Source organism: Mchenga conophoros, linkage group LG3 (genome assembly GCF_057382185.1).
Source record: "Mchenga conophoros isolate Kocher_MC1m ecotype Shallow Benthic linkage group LG3, M_conophoros_male_GT1.1, whole genome shotgun sequence".
Classification (NCBI taxonomy): domain Eukaryota; kingdom Metazoa; phylum Chordata; class Actinopteri; order Cichliformes; family Cichlidae; genus Mchenga; species Mchenga conophoros.
The window spans coordinates 50,909,586-50,930,347 of NC_140528.1; the positions used below are offsets into that span (position 1 = coordinate 50,909,586).

At 39.4% G+C, this 20,762-nt stretch overlaps 1 protein-coding gene across 1 annotated transcript; it reads right to left on the bottom strand.

The window, feature by feature from the left end:
- Positions 1 to 1,562: 1,562 nt before the first annotated feature.
- On the bottom strand, positions 1,563 to 20,280 carry LOC146579278 (NLR family CARD domain-containing protein 3-like). The gene is made up of 12 exons (XM_085263104.1): positions 20,246 to 20,280; positions 16,519 to 16,656; positions 16,333 to 16,434; positions 16,166 to 16,207; positions 14,080 to 14,158; positions 12,096 to 12,321; positions 10,128 to 11,931; positions 9,178 to 9,330; positions 7,850 to 8,023; positions 6,964 to 7,137; positions 5,678 to 5,724; positions 1,563 to 5,507 (listed from the first exon to the last, which is right to left on the bottom strand). The coding sequence occupies exons 2-12, from the start codon at positions 16,605 to 16,607 to the stop codon at positions 4,963 to 4,965; spliced, it is 3,435 nt and encodes a 1,144-aa protein (XP_085119230.1). The 5' UTR covers positions 16,608 to 16,656; positions 20,246 to 20,280; the 3' UTR covers positions 1,563 to 4,962.
- Positions 20,281 to 20,762: the final 482 nt, after the last annotated feature.

The window sequence follows — 20,762 nt, forward strand, 5'->3', positions numbered from 1 at the left end:
CATCTTTTCCCTTCCTACCTTCCTCCATCCCTCCTCCCCCATCTTTTCCTTCCTCCTTTCCTTCTCTCCCTCCTCTCCTTGTCCCCCTTCTAGCCAGTTTCTTTTCCTCTTGTTGAATATGAGCGTTTGCAGTAAACAAACATTAAAATGACCAAGGAAGGAAGGAAGAGAACGATGTGTGCTTGTCAGCATTCAGCTCACCTGTAAATTTCAAGTGACGACTTCATTGAGGTCGTATGAGCCATTCTTTTACTTTGGTAAACCAGAGTTTACCTCAAAGCAGCTCTGTGTACACGGCATTTGGCCGTCTTTGTGAGGACATTCATCAACATCAGTGGGTTTCCCCGTGTATTTAGGAAGTACTACTAAGTGCTTAACTAAAACTCTGACCACAGCCTCATTTAAAGTGGTTTTTTATTGTTTTTTTTTGTTTTTAATTATTTGGTTTCAGTGGCAGACACCTTCAGCTCACTCCTCATGTTTGGACATTTGGTGCTCTCCTCTTTATGATCAGCTGCAGGTGAAACGTTTAAAACACTCAATTCTCTAATCATTGACTAACTGATGAATCACTGCAGCTCCAATATATTGTTGCATTTGACAACCCACTACAGCAACTACAGAATAAAACCACTAACCAGACTGATGACAGATTTCAAACATGCTGAATATGAAGAGTAGTATCATTTAAACTCACATGATTATCAGCCATAAGAACAAATTCAGATTTATATTAAATGGTAAATTTGTATAGCGCTTTTCTAGTCCATAGGACCCCAAAGCGCTTTACACTACATTCAGTCATTCACCCATTCACACACACACACACACACACACACACAATTTATATACCTTACATATTGATGTAAGGTATATAAATGTAAGTACAGTTTGAATCAGTGCAATATTATTTTCACACATCAATGGACCACTGAACTTCTCAGCTTCTAAAATGTAAAGCCTCATTTAGAAACTACACAAGTACATATAATGGTCAGGGATCAACATGAACCTGTCTTCTCTATTTGACTTTAATCAACTCTGCAGTGTCTCCATTATACAACCCAAGAAAAAGTCCAGCATAGAGCGGCTGAGTGAATGTGGTCTGGACTCTGTGGAGGAGAGTCATGGTTTCAGCTTCATCTCATTACTAAACCAGTGATCTGTAATGGAAAATTTCCATTTTTCTTGTTTAAGGTGTTAAATACTTATGCAAATGAAACACTGAAACACTGTAATAGACTGTTCAGTGGAAGTTTCTAAAACTAGATGAACTTATTTAAGCCTCAGTAGTTGAAGAAAACAACTCCCTCTGCAGCTGCTGATAACGCCAAAGGCATGAAACAGCATACCCATTGTTCCATTAGGTTTCATAGCGAGCCGCGTGACGTGTGTTATGATCAGTTTATGACTTCCTTCCCTCTTCTTTGGAATGCATAAAGGAGTGGAAGCTCCACTTCTGTTTTAGAGCTCTCCTGATTGTATAACTGTTTGATGTCTGTGTTTGCTCTCCTGCATGCAGTAATTTCAGTAGCCTGGCCACAGCTGATTGTGTTGCAGACTTTATTAACAGAAAATTCCACCACAGATGAAATTTTAGTTAATGCTTCAGAGCAGGGAGCAGAAAAACATCTACTATCACACAACATTGTGTTTAACTTAGACATGAAAACATAACAGTCTTAATCATTTGAATACATTTCACTGAAAGCACAACTTATAAACACTGTTCTCACTGCTGTATTAAAAGATTCTCCTCATCTATAATGATCAGGTTTAATTAAATATGAATTAACGGAGCAAAAAAAATATTAAAACTGTTACAAACTAGTCTGTGTATTCAAAGCAGTGGTAAGAAACCTTAAATCTGTGGTATGCATTAACCACACTCAGTGAAATGGCAACTCATTTGCTTTTATAATCTTATTATCTTAAAAATGTATTCAGCACTTTATTCTACACACTTCAAGTATTAATTTGCCTCACATACACCTAACATGCATGTCTTTGGACTGATTAACATGGAAGAAACATCGTAACTCCACACAGAAAGGCCTCAGCCAGGATTTAAATCAGGAACTTTCCCACCACCCTATTACAAATCTCAGGTTTGTGCCAAAAACCATCTCTCAAGGTACGCTCTGGGCTCGGATCCTTATATGCACCATATATGACCCCTCCTTTATTGTTTTACTATTACACTGTTTGCAGAATCCTGGGGCAAATTCCAACAACCAGCAGGTGGCTGTCTCTGAGTAACCTGTGCAAATGTGGTGGGGAAAAAAGACAGTTCCCATGACAATGTCATGGTCACCTCTGAAGTCTGTTACCCCTCTCACTTTAAAAAAAATCAAAGGCTGGAGCTTCTTTCTAATTGATGTTTTTATTTATATCGTTTTTCTTTCTTTGTCCTTGTCTCTTAAAATCCCTGAATATTTTCTAGAAACAAAAAAAAAGACTAAAATGGCTGAAAGTAGTACAGATGAGTGCCACGTGAGATCTATATCTGCAGGGGGGAAAGGTGTCATCTTTTTTTATATATACAATAAGTTGTCAATCAGCTTTAAAAGCCTCAACTGAAGTATTACATTTATAAAGAAGATGTCACTGCCACCTGCTGGAGAGAAAGATGGTGCATAAACATTTTTAAACAAACAAACAAACAAACAAACATGCCTGCACAAGTCAAGATGAACCCCACAAACTGTATTCTGGTGTGAGCTGCACACCTGTCCCCTGTCTGCACACAGCAGTATTCACTGTGGAAGCCAGTCCACTTTGTAACACTGGGTAGGTCTTTTGAAACATTATCTGAACTAGCTTTCATTTGAGACATTAGAGCTTAAAACCGCATGTTTATATAAACCTATCATGTCTATCGATACACCTGCTTTTCCAGATGAGCCACAATGCCGGCAGATTAACTCGTGTCACAGATTAACTGGTGACGGTCAAACAGATGTGTGGTAGACTTGCCTTTAAACTGACATCATGCAGTTCATCTTCTCATCCGCAGAGGGCCACAAATCACCATCAATGAACAGTTCTAGGAGATTTTAGTGTAGATGCTCCATGACTTAATAAGGCATTCTGTTTTAAGGGGTTAGAGAGAAAATAAAAGAAAAAACCATGCAAATCTGCATTTGCTCTCATTTTAAGAGCTTCTGTCTTTTCCTATTTCAGAACCAATGAGCATACTTGGAGAGGTTGGTAAAAAAAAAAAAAATCACAAGAAAGAGAAATCAAACATTTGGATTCTCTACTGGCTCTGCTATGATTTGGCAGTCAGCTAAACTCCTTCCTTACATTAAGACTCTGATGACACAATTCCATCTGTTCACAGGTTTAATGACACAGGGGAAGGTGAAACTGCACCATAGAGTACAAGGCATAATCACTTTTATATATTCACCATGTACAGATAAAACGATGAAAATATATTAACTACTTTTTATTACAAGTCAGCATATCCTCCTAAAATATACCGAGAGTGGCGTGTAACTGAAAATATTGTCAACCCCAAACAACAGACTGAACATTGGTTTCACCCTGGAAACATCCTTTAAATATAAACCCAACAATGTATACAGTGGTCCCTTGCTATAACGTGGTTCAACTTCTGCAGCCTTGCTGTTTTGTGGATTTTTTTGTGTGCAATTTTGAGCCCATTCTCACTCCTGAGGCGTAACATCCTGACGCATGTGTAGATTGACTCCAAACGGTTCTCATATGTCCTCAGTTTCCAATGTCATCATGTAGGAACGTGTTGGGTGCCCGAAAACATAATATGTTGACGATTTGTCACCTAGCGTAAAATGTTTGTTTGTTTTTTACAACGCATTGTGTTCTGTGTCCTGATCAGCTGTAGACCATTGTCAATCTCCTCCTGTCTCTCCTGTACAGTACAGAATCGCTACATTGATAGCTTGCAGTGTAAGTCTAAATTTCTGTACTTTTCTCCCCAACATGTTTTGCACCATCAAAGGCACCTGCGGTAGCACCCAAAAGGCAGAGGAAGATAGCTATCGCACAAAATCTTGAACTTCTGATTCAATGATTTATTAATGATTAATTGGTGTTGAATTCTCTCGCAGGTGCTCTATTCCCATGTTCTGGACCAGAAAAGAGGGTTTTATTTTTGGTTTTATTTTATAATACTGGACTTATTTTTCTACAAAGGTTTGAACTTTGAGAGTGTCTAAACAAGAGAGAAAAGTGAAAATGTTCATGCCTGTGTGAGAAAAGTGAATAAAGTGTGTAGTGACGGGTTTTACAGCCTTAAAACATCTATAATAATTGTAAAAAATAAAGTTGGCTACTTTGCAGACTTCAACTATTGCGGATTATTTTTAGAACATAACACCCACAATAAACGAAGGACCACTGTACATTACAATCTGATTTATTAAAAATAAAGTATTCTTAATGTATTTATTATAACTTAAAACCATGAAATTACCTTAAAACTGCATAACCGCTGATGACGGCAGCCACAAAAGGCATAAGATGTAAGTGGATGTTGCTGGATTTAACTAGCTGAGCACAGCCCGTCTCCTCAAATTCACTGGCTAACATCCTGTTTGCTAATGACATCAGTTCCTATCACAGACTATAGTGATTTTAAGGTGGCTCACGTGAGTTACCATTTCATATTTAATATCTAAGAAATATAAAATAACATTCTACCTTAAACTGAATTCATTTTTGATATCACAGCAGATTATTTTTAATGAGTTCATGTTTGTTGAAAATGCAGAGGAGCTGGTTGTGAACTGAGCTTCAGAGAAACACAACATACTGATATTCAGTGTGAAGCTTTGAGTGGAAAAAGAAAAACAACAGAAAAACATGTGGATCCTGGAATAATCAAAGCTTCCATCTTTATCCATGAATCTGAAAACGTGTTTCTGAGTGAAACAGACAGACATGTACAGACTATCTGGCACGAGTACACTCTTTAGATTATTCTCTGCAAACAAACACTGAGGAACCAGGAAACCACACTCTAAATCCAGGACAAAGAGGTTCTGTGAATGTGGTGTTGAAGGTATGGAGGTGGATCAGGGTGTCTGAGGAGACTCTGTAGAAGGACAGAGTGCCAGCAGGACAGTCCACATACACTGCTACTCTGTTAGAGACTGAGGAGGAGGAGAAGGAGGAGGATGATATGGATGTTTCTCTGTTATTGTGACAGACAGAGTAACCATCATCGGAGCAGCTGAGACTCCAGGATTGATCATTCCACCCAAATGAACAGTTATCACTGCCACTTTTCCTTCGGATTTTTCTATAAGTCACTGATATGTCAACATCTCCTTTCCACTCAACCTCCCAGTAACAGCGGCCAGTCAGGCCATTTCTACACAGCAGCTGAGGATGAACATCAAATCTGTCTGGATGATCAGGATATAAATGAACCTCCTCCACATGTGTCACCTTTCTTTTGTTGTCAGACAGTTTGAGGTTTGTGTGTACTGTGTTTGTATCTATTGTGAGTTGACAGGAATCTGATGGAGAGAACAAACACAATCCAGTTGCAGTTATTGTTATCATCTGTTGATTGATTGACACTATGATGACTTCTGACATCAGAGAGGTGAATGAGTGATGTGACAGTTTGAAGATGGTTGAATGTGTGCTGCTTTGTTTTCATGAATCACATTAAAAACGCACTTACACTTCCTCAGACCTGGTCTCAACCATCGGACACCAGCAGGCTCCACCCTGAAAGGAGGAGGGGGATCAGACCAGCACAGTCTCTTTCAGCATGCACACGAGGACATTACATCATCATACACTGATACTGCTAGACAGTGATAAAGGAACAGTCCAACATTTTCAGAAATATGTGGCTATCTGTGAACCAGTATCTTTCAAATGCCACTCCCCTCCCCCAAACAAAACAAAACAAAACAAAACAAAACAAAGAGAGTTGTTGATTCTCACCAAGCAGAAGGTCCATATACACAATCACCAGTGTTTCCAAGTCCCAAGCATAAGTATTAAGAAATTTAAAGAGAGCATACGGGGCATATTTAAAGAGAGCCTCCACCAGTGAGTGAATGAATAGTGGCATTGTAAAGCGCTTTGGGTGCCTTGAAAAGTGCTATATAAATCTAATCCATTATTATTATTATTATTAGTATTATTATTATTATTATTATTATATGGAACAAGCCAGGCAGGGGAACAAAGTGAAAAATGTAAAGACTGTGGGAAGACATATAGTTATAGATATGTCCAAAGATCCCAAAACAACTGCAAAGACACTAGTGAATGACTTAACGTAGTCGTGAATTGTACAGGGTGGGCCATTTATATGGATACACCGTATTAACATGGGAATGGTTGGTGATATTAAAGTCCTGTTTGTGGTACATTATTATCTGTGAGGGGGCAAACTTCTCAAGTGGGTGGTGACCATGGTGGCCATTTAGAAGTCGGCCATCTTGGATGCAACTTTTGTTTTTTCAATAGGAAGAGGGTCATGTGACACATCAAACTTATTGGTAATGTAACGTGAGGGTTCACTAGATGGTTTGGAATCTCTCTGAATAATTAGGAACAGCAAGATGGAGACGGATAACTTTTTAGCAGCCACTTTACTCTCAGCACACCGCAACAACAACCCACACTTCCTGTGTGCCGCCCTCATGAATGCTTCACTGGCCTCTCAGAAGCCAGGAAATCTTATACTCAGATCAAAACAGGGAAAACAACCAGGTAGATATAACACATACTTATTACTGGTTTGAACATGTATGTCTAAACATTCAAACATGTAAAAATGTAAATATCAAAACACGTAACCACCAAATAGCTACATAACTAGCTTTATAACCTTTGTAAACACCTCTTTGTATATCAAATTAGATTTAAATTTACTTCTACACTTTACAGTAATGCCACAAGAAAAACAATGGTTTTAATGTCTTCCTCCAGTACCAGACCTTTTCTCCATACCTGAGAGTTTCCAGTTTCCAGGATGGATTCTTCTGTTCAGGCACCAACAGCTTCATTCCCAAGTCACCTGGATGATTGTAGCTCAGGTCCAACTTTCTCAAGTGGGAGTGGGAAGAACTCAGGGCAGATTCCAGAGAAGCACATCCGTCCACTGTGATCAAACAGCCTGACAGACTGCAGGTACATACCAAAAAAGAAGTGTTTTATTTTCTTCCCAGAGAAAGTGAGCTCCATCCCCTCAATTTAATTTACCTACATTTATAAAAATGTCTTAACTTTTTATAGCAGAGATAACACTACAATATAAGAGAAAGAACCACAACTCTCAGATGGTCCCCTGTCAGCAGCAATTGGTCACAGGAAGGAGGAAAAACGTTTTACAACTAGGAAGAGACCGCCAACAAAATCTTGCTCAGGGAGGTTTAACCATCTGCTTTAACATGTAGGTGATGTTGGTGCGAGTGAGGACAAACAGCCCATGAGTCCTGTGTCAGATTAGATAAGACTGACTGATAAGGTTCAGTAAATGCTTCAGTAAAAAGATTCAGGTAACTGAGGCGGGAAAAGCAGGGCTCTCCTCACATAGTCCATAACGTATATGGGGCGCTACCAATGTCAACCGAGTTGGGCAGTGGAAGGAAATGTGAGCTATATTCACTGAGCACAGGTAAAATAGCATAATAAATTAAACAAACAAAAAAACATTAAATGGAACAAAATGCATCCAGAATCATTTAAGGATTAAATATTGTTTGGGACTGTGTAAATAAAACTAAATTAAAATTTTCACGATTATAAAACTAGGGCAAAAAATCTTGTTATTTTTATTAAGTTATACAAACAAAATGCAAAAGAAAAAAAAGAGCAGAGCACATCTTGATCTGACCTGAGAGTTTCAAGTTTGCAGTATAGACTCTCCAGACCATCAGACAGAAGCTTCAATCCCAAATCCTTCACGTTGTTGTTACTCAGGTCCAGCTCTCTCAAACTAGAGAACCGCATGCTAAGAACTGAGGACAGAGCTTCACAGGCTGTCTCTGCAAGGTTACAGTGACTCAGTCTGCAGATTTATACACAAGAACACAAAGAACACTGATATAAGTCACAGTCACCTCAAGGTGCTTTATGTTGTAAGGTAGACCCTACAATAATACATACAGAGAAAAACCCAACAATCATATGACCCCCCTGAGATAAGAAAGACAAGATAAAAAATTCAGGGCCACCTGATCTAGCCCTAACTATATGATTTAGCAAAAAGGAAAGTTTGAAGCCTAATTTCAAAAGTAGAGATAGTGTCTGTCTCCCAAATCCAAAATAGAAGCTGGTTCCATAGAAGAGGGGATTCAAAACTGAAGGCTCTCCCTCCCATTCTACTTTTGAATACTACAAACCACGGGCAGGAAACATGGCAGGTGCCAGGGCTGTCCCACCAGGAATGATTCTAAGACTAGCATGACCTGGGCACAATGCAAGAAATATGTCTGCAAGGAGCATGCACACACTCTCTTCACATCCTGTGTACAGTAGTGCAGAGAAAAAATTTGGCTGTTGGACAAGAACTGTTCCATGTTCTGACTATGTTCATATTATTTTCTGTTTCACAAATGGTTGAATTTCACATGAAATATGTACCACCCCCTCCAAACAAACAGCAAAAACAAACAAAACATAACAAATTAATAAAAAAAAACCTTCAACTCTACCATTGCCAGTCCCAGGCCTGTATAAGAAAAGAGGAGGGGTGATTGAAAGTGATGTCATGGTGCTAGAGCAAAAATTAACAAGATTCATTCTAAAGGGCATGGATGTAAACACCACGAGAAAGAAACAGATCTAGAATTAAACATTTGACCTGATGGTGGTGCTAGAGAAAAGGTCATGTCATCACCAAAGACCAACAGGGTTCATCTACTTGTGGTTATTAATGTTGGCAGTAATTTTGAAAAGTTCTCAATTCAAACTTTTCAAGATACATTTATTCTAAATTAAAAGTTTGACTTCATGGCTTGATGGTGGCACTAGAATTTTATTATCAAGAGAATACTAATGTATTCAATAAATAAACAAAGTGCCTGACGCAAACAATTGGTCAACAATTGTATGTAAACCATTTTGTAGAGGTAAATAACCCCCATGGTAAAACGTGATAGTAATATTTGAGGAGAATAGGAGGGTTAACTGATAAGAAAACAGAATATATATTGATCTGACCGGAGAGTTGTCAGTTTAGAGTATGGAAACTTCACTCTTGAATCCTGCAGGTCGTTGTTACTTAGGTCCAACTCTTTCAGACTAGAGGACTGGGAGTTGAGAATTGAGGAAAGAGCTTCACAGCTTTTCTTTGAGAGGTTACAGCCACTCAGTCTGAAAAATAAAAGATAAACTGAAAACACTGTTGTAGTGCAATGACAGTACACTGAAGTATTATTAGATTTAGCAATTTTTTAAGCAGTCTTGATCAACAATGTCAAAATTATTTTTGTAATTTTTTCTTAATTTCTTTTCTTCTTTGAGGCATCAAACAGTTCAATGCTCCCTGACCGCTAAGGACTCAACAACAATTATCTTATGTCTATGTTCAAAAAGTAAAAATCTCTCTCTCTCTCTCTCTTACACACACACAAACACACACAATTTAAACAAACCAACAAAAAAACAAAATAAATCATCCACTTGCATTGTAACTGGCTTCTGTACATTTTGGAAATGTTGTTTATATTTTTAGGTAGGACGGTGGGGCAGAAATTGGATTAATTGTAATTCAGAAAAGGGTCCCATGTTCATCTTTCTTTTGTTTTGTTTTTGGGGGTTTTTTTTGGGGGGGGGGGGGGGGGGTGCTAAATGTGGGTTGTCGTAAAAATTTGTGCTATCTCAATGTTAAGATATAATCTAACAATACTGTGTCAGAATAAAACGTAATTTTACATTATACATTAACAGAAATGCATACAGTCTTGAAAACTTTGGATTATTACAAAATCACAGAACTACAAAAAAACCTAGGAGTTTCTTTCAATTTTAAAAAAGTAATTTAGAGATATCGGTTGACCTGATCTATGAGGGAAGCAAACAGGAAATCATTTAATATATGACTGTTCTATTTTCAATCATTTGTGAAATCAACCATTTTTAAATATAGTGATGAGTATATATTCACTTACAGAGCTTTGTTGGAAGTTTTGACCACTGGCAGCAGCCTCAGAAAAGCCTCCTCTGAAACAGAGTATTTCTTCAGGTCAAACACATCCAGATCTTTTTCTGATGACAGTAAGATGAAGACCATAGCTGACCACTGAGCAGGAGACAGTTTATCTGTGGAGAGACTTCCTGAACTCAGGAACTGTTGGATCTCCTTCACTAGCGAATAATCGTTCAGTTCATTCAGACAGTGGAACAGATTGATGCTTTTCTCTGCAGACAGATTCTCACTGAGCTTCTTCTTGATGTACTCGACTGTTTCGTGACTGGTCTGTGAGATACTTCCTGTCTGTGTCAGCAGACCTCGTAGGAGAGCCTGATTGGTCTGCAATGAAAGACCCAGAAGGAAACGGAGGAACAAGTCCAGGTGTCCATTTGGGCTCTGTAAGGCCTTGTTCACAGCACTCTGGTGGAGATACTTTATACTACTTTTCTTTTTAAAAAAGAAAGACTTCTGGGAGGTTGGTTGTTGTTTTTCCAGCAGATTGACTCCAGAGTTGATGAAGGTCAGATGGACATGAAGAGCAGCCAGAAACTCCTGAACACTCAGATGGATGAAGCAGAACACCTTGTCCTGGTACAGTCCTCTCTTCTCTTTAAAGATCTGTGTGAACACTCCTGAGTACACTGAGGCTGCTCTGATATCGATGTCACACTCTGTCAGGTCTGATTCATAGAAGATCAGGTTTCCTTTCTGCAGCTGATCAAAAGACAGTTTTCCCAGAGACTTAATCATCTTCCTGCTCTCTGGACTCCAGTGTGGATCTGTCTCAGCTCCTCCATCATACTTGACCTTCGTCACTTTGGCCTGAACCACCAGGAAGTGGATGTACATCTCAGTCAGGGTCTTGGGTAGCTGTCCTCCCTCTCTGGTTTTCAGCACATCCTCCAGAACTGTAGCTGTGATCCAGCAGAAGACTGGGATGTGGCACATGATGTGGAGGCTTCGTGAAGTCTTGATGTGGGAGATGATCCTGCTGGCCTGCTCCTTATCTCTGAATCTCTTCATGAAGTACTCCTCCTTCTGTGGGTCAGTGAACCCTCTGACCTCTGTCACCATGTCAACACAGTCAGGAGGGATCTGACTGGCTGCTGCAGGCCGTGTGGTTATCCAGAGGTGAGCAGAGGGAAGCAGTTTCCCCCTGATGAGGTTGGTCAGTAGCACATCCACTGAGGTGGACTTTCTAGGGTCAGTTAGGATTTCAGTTTTGTGGAAGTCCAGAGGAAGTTGACACTCATCTAGACCATCAAAAATGAACACAACCTGGAAGTCTTCAAAGCTGCAGATTCCTGCTTCTTTGGTTTCAGTAAAGAAGTGATGAACAAGTTCCACCAGGCTGAACTTTTTCTCTTTTAGTATATTCATTTCCCTGAAAGGGAATGGAAATATGAACTGGATGTCCTGGTCGGCTTTGTCTTCAGCCCAGTCGAGGGTGTATTTCTTTGTTAAGACTGTTTTCCCAATGCCAGCCACTCCCTTTGTCAGCACTGTTCTGATTGGTTCATCTCTTCCAGGTTGGGCTTTAAAGATGTCTTCTTGTCTGATTGTTGTTTCTGGTCTATCTGGTTTCCAGGATGCTGTTTCAGTCTTTCTGACCTCATGTTCATCATTGACCTCTGCAGTTCCTCCCTCTGTGATGTAGAGCTCTGTGTAGATCTGATTCAGAAGGGTTGGGTTTCCTTCTTTAGCGATCCCCTCAAACACACACTGGAACTTCTTCTTCAACTTCGTTTTAAGTTTACACTTACAAATTGCTGCAACATGTTCTGAAAACAATAAAAAAAAAAAAACAGAAAACAATGAAATGAAATGCATATGACTATTTGTGCCCCCTAAAATATGCATGTGTAATATTTTTGTTAACATTAATTAGACATTACTAAATGTTCCATTCATCCAGCAGCTTAAATATCTAGAGAAATTGTCTTACTGCTCTGCAGACGGTCAGCCAGCTCCTCCTGCTTCAGTTTCCTTAGGAAGTGCAATGTGATCTTCACAAATGCTTCTCTGCTGCTCTGCTGCTCATCATCCTCACCCTTCAAAACCTCCTCATTCACAATCTTATTCTCTACGCATTCTGGGTAATCTGGACTCAGAACCTTCTGGATCTTCTTCAGCTCATTCTTTACAAAAAGGATGATATTGTCCTCCAGCAGCTGGAACAGAATACTTTATGAATGACCCAGTCAGACTGAAATCATGCAGCCAAACATCAGATCCATGTTGGACAATCCACTGGTCGAACAAAGAGCAGCATGGAGATGACTGTGAACAGATGACTGGACTTTCTCATTGGTAACTTTATACATTTGTGTCACGTCTTAATTGACTGTTCAGTTGTTCTCAGTAGGATGATGCACCTCTTTTTTTTTGCTGCTAAATATGATACCATCACTCTCAACTTCCATCTACCTAACACCCACTCACTTAAGAGCAAGGGACATATCTTCTATGATCTCTTTACCAACTGTAAGCTAGACTTTCTCTGGTCAACTGAGACTTAGCAATGCCCAATGACTTGTCTCAGTTGAATTAATCCACTCCTCCTGGGTTTGTTAACATCTTTCAATCCTGTAGTACTGGCCGGGGACTAGTACTGGCTCATCTATCATGAGAGGTGAAAAGTCATACTAGTCTCTGCTCCTGTGTCAGTTCTTTTGAATCTACTGTGTGTTAAATGTCTGTTCCTACTCCTAGCATTATTTCAACTGTCTACCATTTCCCTAAACTTAACAATCAGTTCCCAAATGATTTTGCTGCCTGCCTCACATCTATCGCAGTATTAATAACTCTCTCATCAGAGATTTTGTATCTTACCTTGAGAGTTTGGATTTCAGCAGCATATTGGTGTTGCTACTCAGTCTAAAGGAAACATTTGAAACCTGATTTGCTGCTCTGGTGTAACCCCGCTTACCTATGAAACTCTCTTTATTAACAATTCTCTATTAATAATTCTCTCTCCAGTAGCATTGACTCTTTCATAGACATTCAGAGTTTATTCACCATTGAAGAACTGATTTCACTCTACAACACTGAACTCCATGAAAAAAGAAAAGATCTGTTTTCTCCTCTTTCTCTACCCCCTGAGTTTACACCTGAACTTTGACTATTACTGTCACAAACTTTAGAGGCTCTACAAAAGAACTGGACTTGTATAAAAATCATAAACGACATTATAAGGACAGCATCGCTCAAACTTGCCCAGTTACTATTGTCATATTATCTCTTCTAATGAAGGTAACACCAAGTCACTCTTTTCATTGCTTAACAACATCATCCAGTCTCCAAAAGTTGATTCTGTTCATCTGGACGTAGCGTTTTGTGGGAGAAACATTTCGTCACTCATCCAAGTGACTTCTTCAGTCTCAGCTGACTGCAGGTTTCCCCAATCTTATAAATAGTACATTTGCATAATCACAATCTGCATGTCTTTGGACGGTGGGAGGAAGCTGGAGTACTGGAGGTATTTTATCATTCATTTCTTCTCCATGTACTATCTTTCATAAATACAACAACAATTTCCACTGACACACAAATGACATCCGGCTTAACAACAAATCTACCTTGCCTCCCTCCTCACTCACTGACTATATATCGAAAACAAAATCCTGGTTGTCTTCAGATTTATTCAAAATAAATAGCGACAAAACTAAGGTTCTCCTCATTAGTATAAAATCAACACGATCCAAAACAATTTTTCCTTAGTCAGTGACTGTTCCTCTGTCTCCCCCTCCTCACGTTTTAAGAGTCTGGGTGTCATTCTCGACAATACATTATACTTTCATTCATTGTATTTGCATCAATAATAATAATAATAATAATAATAACAACAACAATAATAATAATAATAATAAGTATTATTATTATGTAGATGTTTTGTTTAGTAGTAAAGTAGTTGTTGAACATGTGCAGACCATAAATATGGAGTCCAGGTGTGTTTCATGCTGCTGGGCAGACTGACCACAGGGAAACTCTGAGCTGTTCTGGCCCACTCTGTGGAAAAATCATGAAGAATTAGTCCAAGTACAGGATGCCGATCCACCACATCTTTGATTGCACCATTAATGCTAAATACGGGTTTATGAGCAGCATGCTCTCACAATCAGATTAGTTCGTTTTTCTCCTTTTCAGAGAAAACCTTTCATACATTCTTAAACCTGTTAGAAGACATACAGCATGAGTATTTTGAACTAAATGCAAGCGATGGAGTGTTGAATACCTAAACAGAGAGAATTGCAGCAGTCCAGTCTAGAGGTGATGAAGGCATGAATAATTTTCTTTTAGATTTTTAGGAGGAAGATAAGGCTTCGCTTTGGCAATTTCATGTAACTGACAAAAAAACTGTTTTTCACAACTGTGGACGCTTGCTTCTCTAATTTAAAAGAGCTATCTAAAAACACTCAGAGATTTCTTACAGTGTGGGAGTGATAACAAGCAAGAGGCCCAAGAGTATCCATTAACTTATCCAAAGGGGCATGACTTCATAAAACAATAACTTCGGTCTTATTTTCGTTTAGGGTGAGAAAATTCAGTCTTTAACATCATGTAGACAGTTAAGGAAAGGTGGCAGTGGGACAGAGACATCCAGTATCAAGGGGAAGTAAATTTGGATGTCATCAATATAACAGTGAAAGGCAATGTTGTATTTCTTGAAAATAGATCCCAAAGGCAGGATGTATAAGGAGAAGGGAGTTGGGCCCAAAACAGACCCATGTGGCACACCGCAACAAATAGGGGCGGAGGAAGAGGAGTATTCTTCAGTAGCAACAGAAAAGGACCTCTCTGATAGTTATAATTTAAACCCTGTTTAATACGGCTCCTTTAAGACCAACAATGTGTTGAAGTCTCGATAAAAGAATGTTATGTTCAGCTGGACTAGAACAACAGAAAATCAAACATGCCAGAACATGTTGAATAAAAAAAGTTAGCTAGCTCTTCAACCACTAGTTCCAAACTAAAGTTGTGTTGGGATTAAATAATTTGCAGTGCCTCAAAAATACTATGCTTTTTATTAATAATAAGTGTTATAAAGTTATAAAGTACAGTATTAAGTGGACACAGCCCTGAAAAATAAAGGCATGAAACCATGTGTGCTGCAAGAGTAGAAAGCTGCAGACTCTTGCTCACACTTGCGTGGGAAAATGTAGATAAGAGGGGACCATCTCTAGTGGAAGGTTACTGAGACACTGTTGTTTAGACTAGAATGAGAGAGCGTCTGGAATAAAACTGTTAGGGGCACAGCACCATTTTGAGATCCGTGGCAACGTGTCATGCAGGACGCATCTCCATTCTAGAAGTAATGTGAAAGAGAAATAAAGGGTTAAATGGTCTACTGAGCAGTGTTTTGTCTTCCATCGGATGCCTCTGAGGAACCAAAAGAACTCAGCGAAGTGTTGATATTTACAGTTGGCATCATACATCATACAGATAGTAAAAGCAGAGAATAGTGAGCAGCGGTCAATGACTTTATCATACGTAACTGACGCACAGGTCCCTCACTGTTCAACTCCACATTACACACTGCGATATTAAACATCACTGGGAAATGATCTGATATCCCACAGTCCTTGATTTCTGTAATACAAACATCCAGACTGTTTGACAGCACCTGAACAAGTGTGTGGCATTTCGTGAGTTGGATCACACCCACTGAGTAAGATTAAAGTGTCCATAAGGGGAAGGAAGTCCTTTACTAGTGGTCTAGTCTCACAGCGTACATGGATGTTAAACTCAACAACAATTAAAACACGGTCATATCCTAGCATAAGATTCCCTAGTAAGTCTGCAACATCAAGATTAAAATCCTTAATGCATTTTGGTGGACGATACACCACAGCTCAGAGGACTGAGGGAGCGGAGTTCAGTTCCAAAAACTGCACCTCAAAGCTGGGGTAGAAAAAAGGTGGCAGTTGCCGACAGCGAAATTTGTTTTTAAACACCAAAGCTAGCCCTCCATCTCTACCAGTGATCCGGGAAGTTCCGAGAAGGAAGAAAACTCACTGGGTCGAAGCCAAGTTTCCGTCAGGAATATAAAATCCAGTCCTGATGAGATTAAAAAAGAAAAAAAAAGTCATTTCAGATAAAAGCCTTGTTTGCCAACAACATATATCCAACAACATCAAGCAGTTAAATCAGCTCTCAAAGACTTCATGTTACTAACAGCTCACCTCTCTGCAGCAGATGCCTGCTGGACTTTAAAATTAATGAAACGTTCATTAGAGTCGTCAGTCTTTAAGGACACACAGCTGGGTGGAGGTTCAGGCTGGTTCCTGTGAATAATGATGAAGCAGTGATGTGAGTGCTGAGCTGTGACATGGAGAAGAGTCATGGACAGTTAGAGATGGTCATCTCACCTCTGAGCTTTGGTCTGGCTGTCATCTTCCCCACACACAGTGGTTTTAGAGGGAGGGACTCCCTCCTCTCTGTCCTCACACGGATCCATGCTGCCGAATTCACATCCACGTCAGCTCACACGCACTTTCTACCTTCACCTGCAGAGGAAACACCAATCATTCATGTGCACATCAACTGAAATACTATTAATGCTATTGTATAAGTTTAGCGTGACTTGTTTTTTTCTTGTCTTTTCTCATTTTCACAAAACACAAGAGATGTAACATTTCTTTTAGTTGCTGATGTTCCTGATGTTGGTCTTGCCGTGCCTTGGTCCTCTAAACTACTGAAGTGATGCACTGTACAGTGGTAAGTAACATAAATATAAATGTAACATAAAAAGTTACAAATATTTTACTAAATGTTGTAAAAAATGACTCGAAAAAACATGTTTTGTAAGGTTTTGAGCTAAATGTGGAAAGATGTTGATGTTAATTTCAGCACGTTTCCCTTTACAAACGGCGCCCCATAGTGTAGCCTTAATGTGGTCAGACTTTTTAATTGGTTGCTCCTAAATACACTTTTATTGTAGCTCTGTTTTACTTGCAAATGTGTGTGAAATGCTCACGTTTACATCATTTAACACATGGGCACACAGTAATCAAATTACTCAATGATTCGGTCCAGCACTATAATAGATATAGAATGACTAAAAACAGAAAGGAAGCTGTTTATCAAGAACCCAAAAACACAAGAACAGCTTTAACAGATGAGTCAGCTATCTGGGCTACGATGATGTTAAATCATTTTTTATTGCACAGAAGATTAGAGATGATCTGCCAACACAGTCTCATTCCTAACTCATCAGAGAACCTCTGTGATCACATTTTGGACACATCTGGAACCGACAGCAAACAAATTCTTTACAATTTGTTTTACATTGCTCGCATTTATCACTGTGATCACAAACTACAAAAGGTAACTGTTGAGGAAATTTTAAATAAACTGCAAACACCCGGTAAGCGTCTTTTTGAAGCAGAGTTTATTATACACACTGCATGTGGAGAGAGGGCTCTGGTCACAAACCAGAATGGTCTCTAAAGATGGGCGCTGCCTTACATATGACCCGGCCAAACTCATGGACAAAGGAAACTCCTCAGCACATCACGTAGCTCTATACCTCCCAGTTCAGCTCATCCTCGAACCCTTCCCCCCAAAGGAGAATTACGACCAACCGGCACCTCCCTTATGCGGTGCCTATATGCCTGTAACCCACATACAATGACCCCACTGTGAAGGTGTGATAAACATAAGGCCCACTTGAGATAACATCCTACATGCATATAACTATGTGACAAAGTGATACTATTATTACCAATGTAAAATACATATTACTACATAGAATAAAGAAATCTTCCATCACAAAACTATTTCCACATCAGCTACACCAACAGAGAGCTGACAGACAGATAGTCCAAGAGGATTTAATGATACCATCAAAATTATTAGTTTAGCCTTTAGTTATAGAACATAATTCACATGCAGACATCACAATTATAGAATTTAATAAATCCAGAGCTACAATCAGAATGAAATGTTTTTTTAAAAAACCTTAAAGTTATGAAATATTACAGTGATCTATAAATACAGTCAGGTCAGTTCAGCTCCATTAGTTTCTGTGACGCCAAAATTATCAGCTGTTAGCAGAGGAATGTTTTTAACTGTACACTTCCTCATGCCTGAGTGTGTCACGCTACATGTGGGTCTGAGTGTGAACATTAACTTGGTTATTACAACTTTATTCTTCTCTGTTCTTTCTGTTTTTAAATACGTGCTTCTGTTTTTCATCAACAAATAGGAGTCCTTGTTAAAGTGGTTCAGATCTTCACACCTGAACATTTCGCTGAGTTTTTTATACATACACCGGATCCCAAATTATTATACAAATTGTGTTTATTTAAGTTTCATAAAGATTAAATAAGTTGTTTTTCAATTAAACTCAAGGATGGAATTGTGGTGTTAGAAACAGTTGGAAGTCACGCACACAAAGAGACACACATTCTGTGGCCACACACACACACACACACACACACACACACACACACACACACACACACACACACACACACACACACACGCATACACACTGTGGTGGTGGTGATCTTTGGATCACTGAAATCAAATCACAATGATGAAGGTTTCTGCCGGGCAAATACATCAGATTAAGAGAGCAGCTGCTAAAAGGCCATTAAAAAGCAGCAAACACATATTTTAAGTTGCAGGTGCCTCTGCAGCCCCGCAAACGTCAAGCTGTAGGATCCTCCAGAGACTTGCAGTTGTGCATAAACCTTCTATTCGGCCACCCCTAACCAATGCTCACAAGCAGAAATGGTTGCAGTGGGCCCAGAACTACATGAAGACTAATTTTCAAACAGTCCTCTTCACTGATGAGTGCCGTGCAACCCTGGATGGTCCAGATGGATGCAGTGGTGGATGCAGTGGTGGATGGTTGGTGGACGGCCATGATGTCCCAACAAGGCTGCGTCGTCAGCAGGGAGATGGTGGAGTCATGCTTTGGGCCGGAATCACGGGAAAAGTGCTGATCGGCCCCTTTAGGGTCCCTGAAAGTGTGAAAATGACCTCTGCAAAGTATGACTGACCACTTTCTTCAATGGTACAAAAAGAAAAACAGTGCTGTCCGCAACAAAATCATCTTCATGCAAAACGATGCACCATCTCAAGCTGCAAGGAATACCTCTGCATCATTGGCTGCTATCGGCACAAAAGGAGAGAAACTCATGGTGTGGCCCCCATTCTCCCCTAACCTCAATCCTATTGAGAACCTTTGGAGCATTCAAGCAAGCAAAACAGGTGGGAGGCAGTTCACATCCAAACAGCAGCTCTGGGAGGCTATTCTATTCGAAAATTATGTTGACTGTCATTTGAATCACTATTTAGGAAAATCAGAGAAAAATACCATTTGCATAATAATTTGGAATGCAGTGTAAAGACTAATAATCAGTACTGATTAGTTTTTATTTTTTGTTTATTTGTGCTTCTGATTGCATTTCCTATTGTGATTGAATGCAACATAGATCTTAACCTTTACATAAAGGACTCAACTGACTCAAATAACATCAAGTGAGCCTTTGAAAACTGTTCAAAAGGAAGAAATGTAAAAGCATTTTACAAAAAATCTGAAGACGTGGGACGTCAAAATGGAGAGAAAGGCAAGAGACCACACCTTGTCCAACTATCATTGATTAAAAGCTTAAAATGCTAAACAAGAAAACTCAGACTCAAATCCACTGATTCATCCAAAAAGAGAAAGTACAAAGTGAACTCGACAGCGACACAAAGACATGGAAAAGTTGCCAAATACTTTTCTGCACATCATGCATGATGTAAGTCACATCCCTCTTGAATTTTCTTCTGTTGTTCATGTTTTTACTGAAACATTCTGCTTCTTTACTTCATCTTGTAAAACCAGTACAAATTCAGTAAAACCTGAACGTCCACTTCTCAGCAACAAACTAATTTGTCTAATGGATCTGAAGTTTCATACAGATCCATTTAAACTGTTGTTCACAGTAACAAATGTTTCAGTGTAGAGTTACTGATAACCAGTGTCTTAAAAAAAGAGTGATCAAAGTTTGTCCTGAAGTAAGAGCTGAACATCTGGTTCAAACATCACAGAGCAGAAACAAACAGTCAAACTGTTAAAGGAGGAGACAAAAAAAAACTTACAGTTTCTTCACACAGAGACACGAACAACAAGCTCCACACCTGGACATTAAACAGGGACACACAGGTGAGCTGCTTACAGGAAGGAGGTGGGACTCCGCCTGAAGCAGGACAGGTGGGAGGGGCTAAGCTCTGTGTGTGTTGATGCTGTAACATTTAAAAATATGTTGTCTGACTGCTCAGACTAAATCTAGTCAGAGTAAAGTTCGCATGCTGACGTGTGAGTACACGAAACCTTGTTGAAGCTGCAGGTGTGAACACACTAATCACAGATAGTCTCTAAAACACTGTTTACTTTGCTTGGAATATAAAAGCTTCAAATGTTCAGCATGTTTCTCTGGATTACTTAATATATTATCATGCTTTTTACAACTACACGAATGTACTATCGCTGTGTGATTTATTACTGTTACTGAAGGTCCCGTATAGTAAAGGGACCTCTGACTAATACGGCGGGGTCCCTGTCGGCTCGTAGCCAAAAAATAGCTTTACTTTGTTGTGTGGGTCAACTTTGCTTGCG

Bases quoted from the DNA above. Each gene is read 5' to 3' on its own strand.
- LOC146579278 (XM_085263104.1), bottom strand. From the start codon at position 16,607: ATGGATCCGTGTGAGGACAGAGAGGAGGGAGTCCCTCCCTCTAAAACC. The intron at 16,435-16,518 runs GTGAGATGACCA...CATTATTCACAG, and splicing joins AGCCAGACCAAAGCTCAGAG to GAACCAGCCTGAACCTCCAC. The intron at 7,138-7,849 runs GTCAGATCAAGA...ATGTACCTGCAG, and splicing joins TGCAAACTTGAAACTCTCAG to TCTGTCAGGCTGTTTGATCA.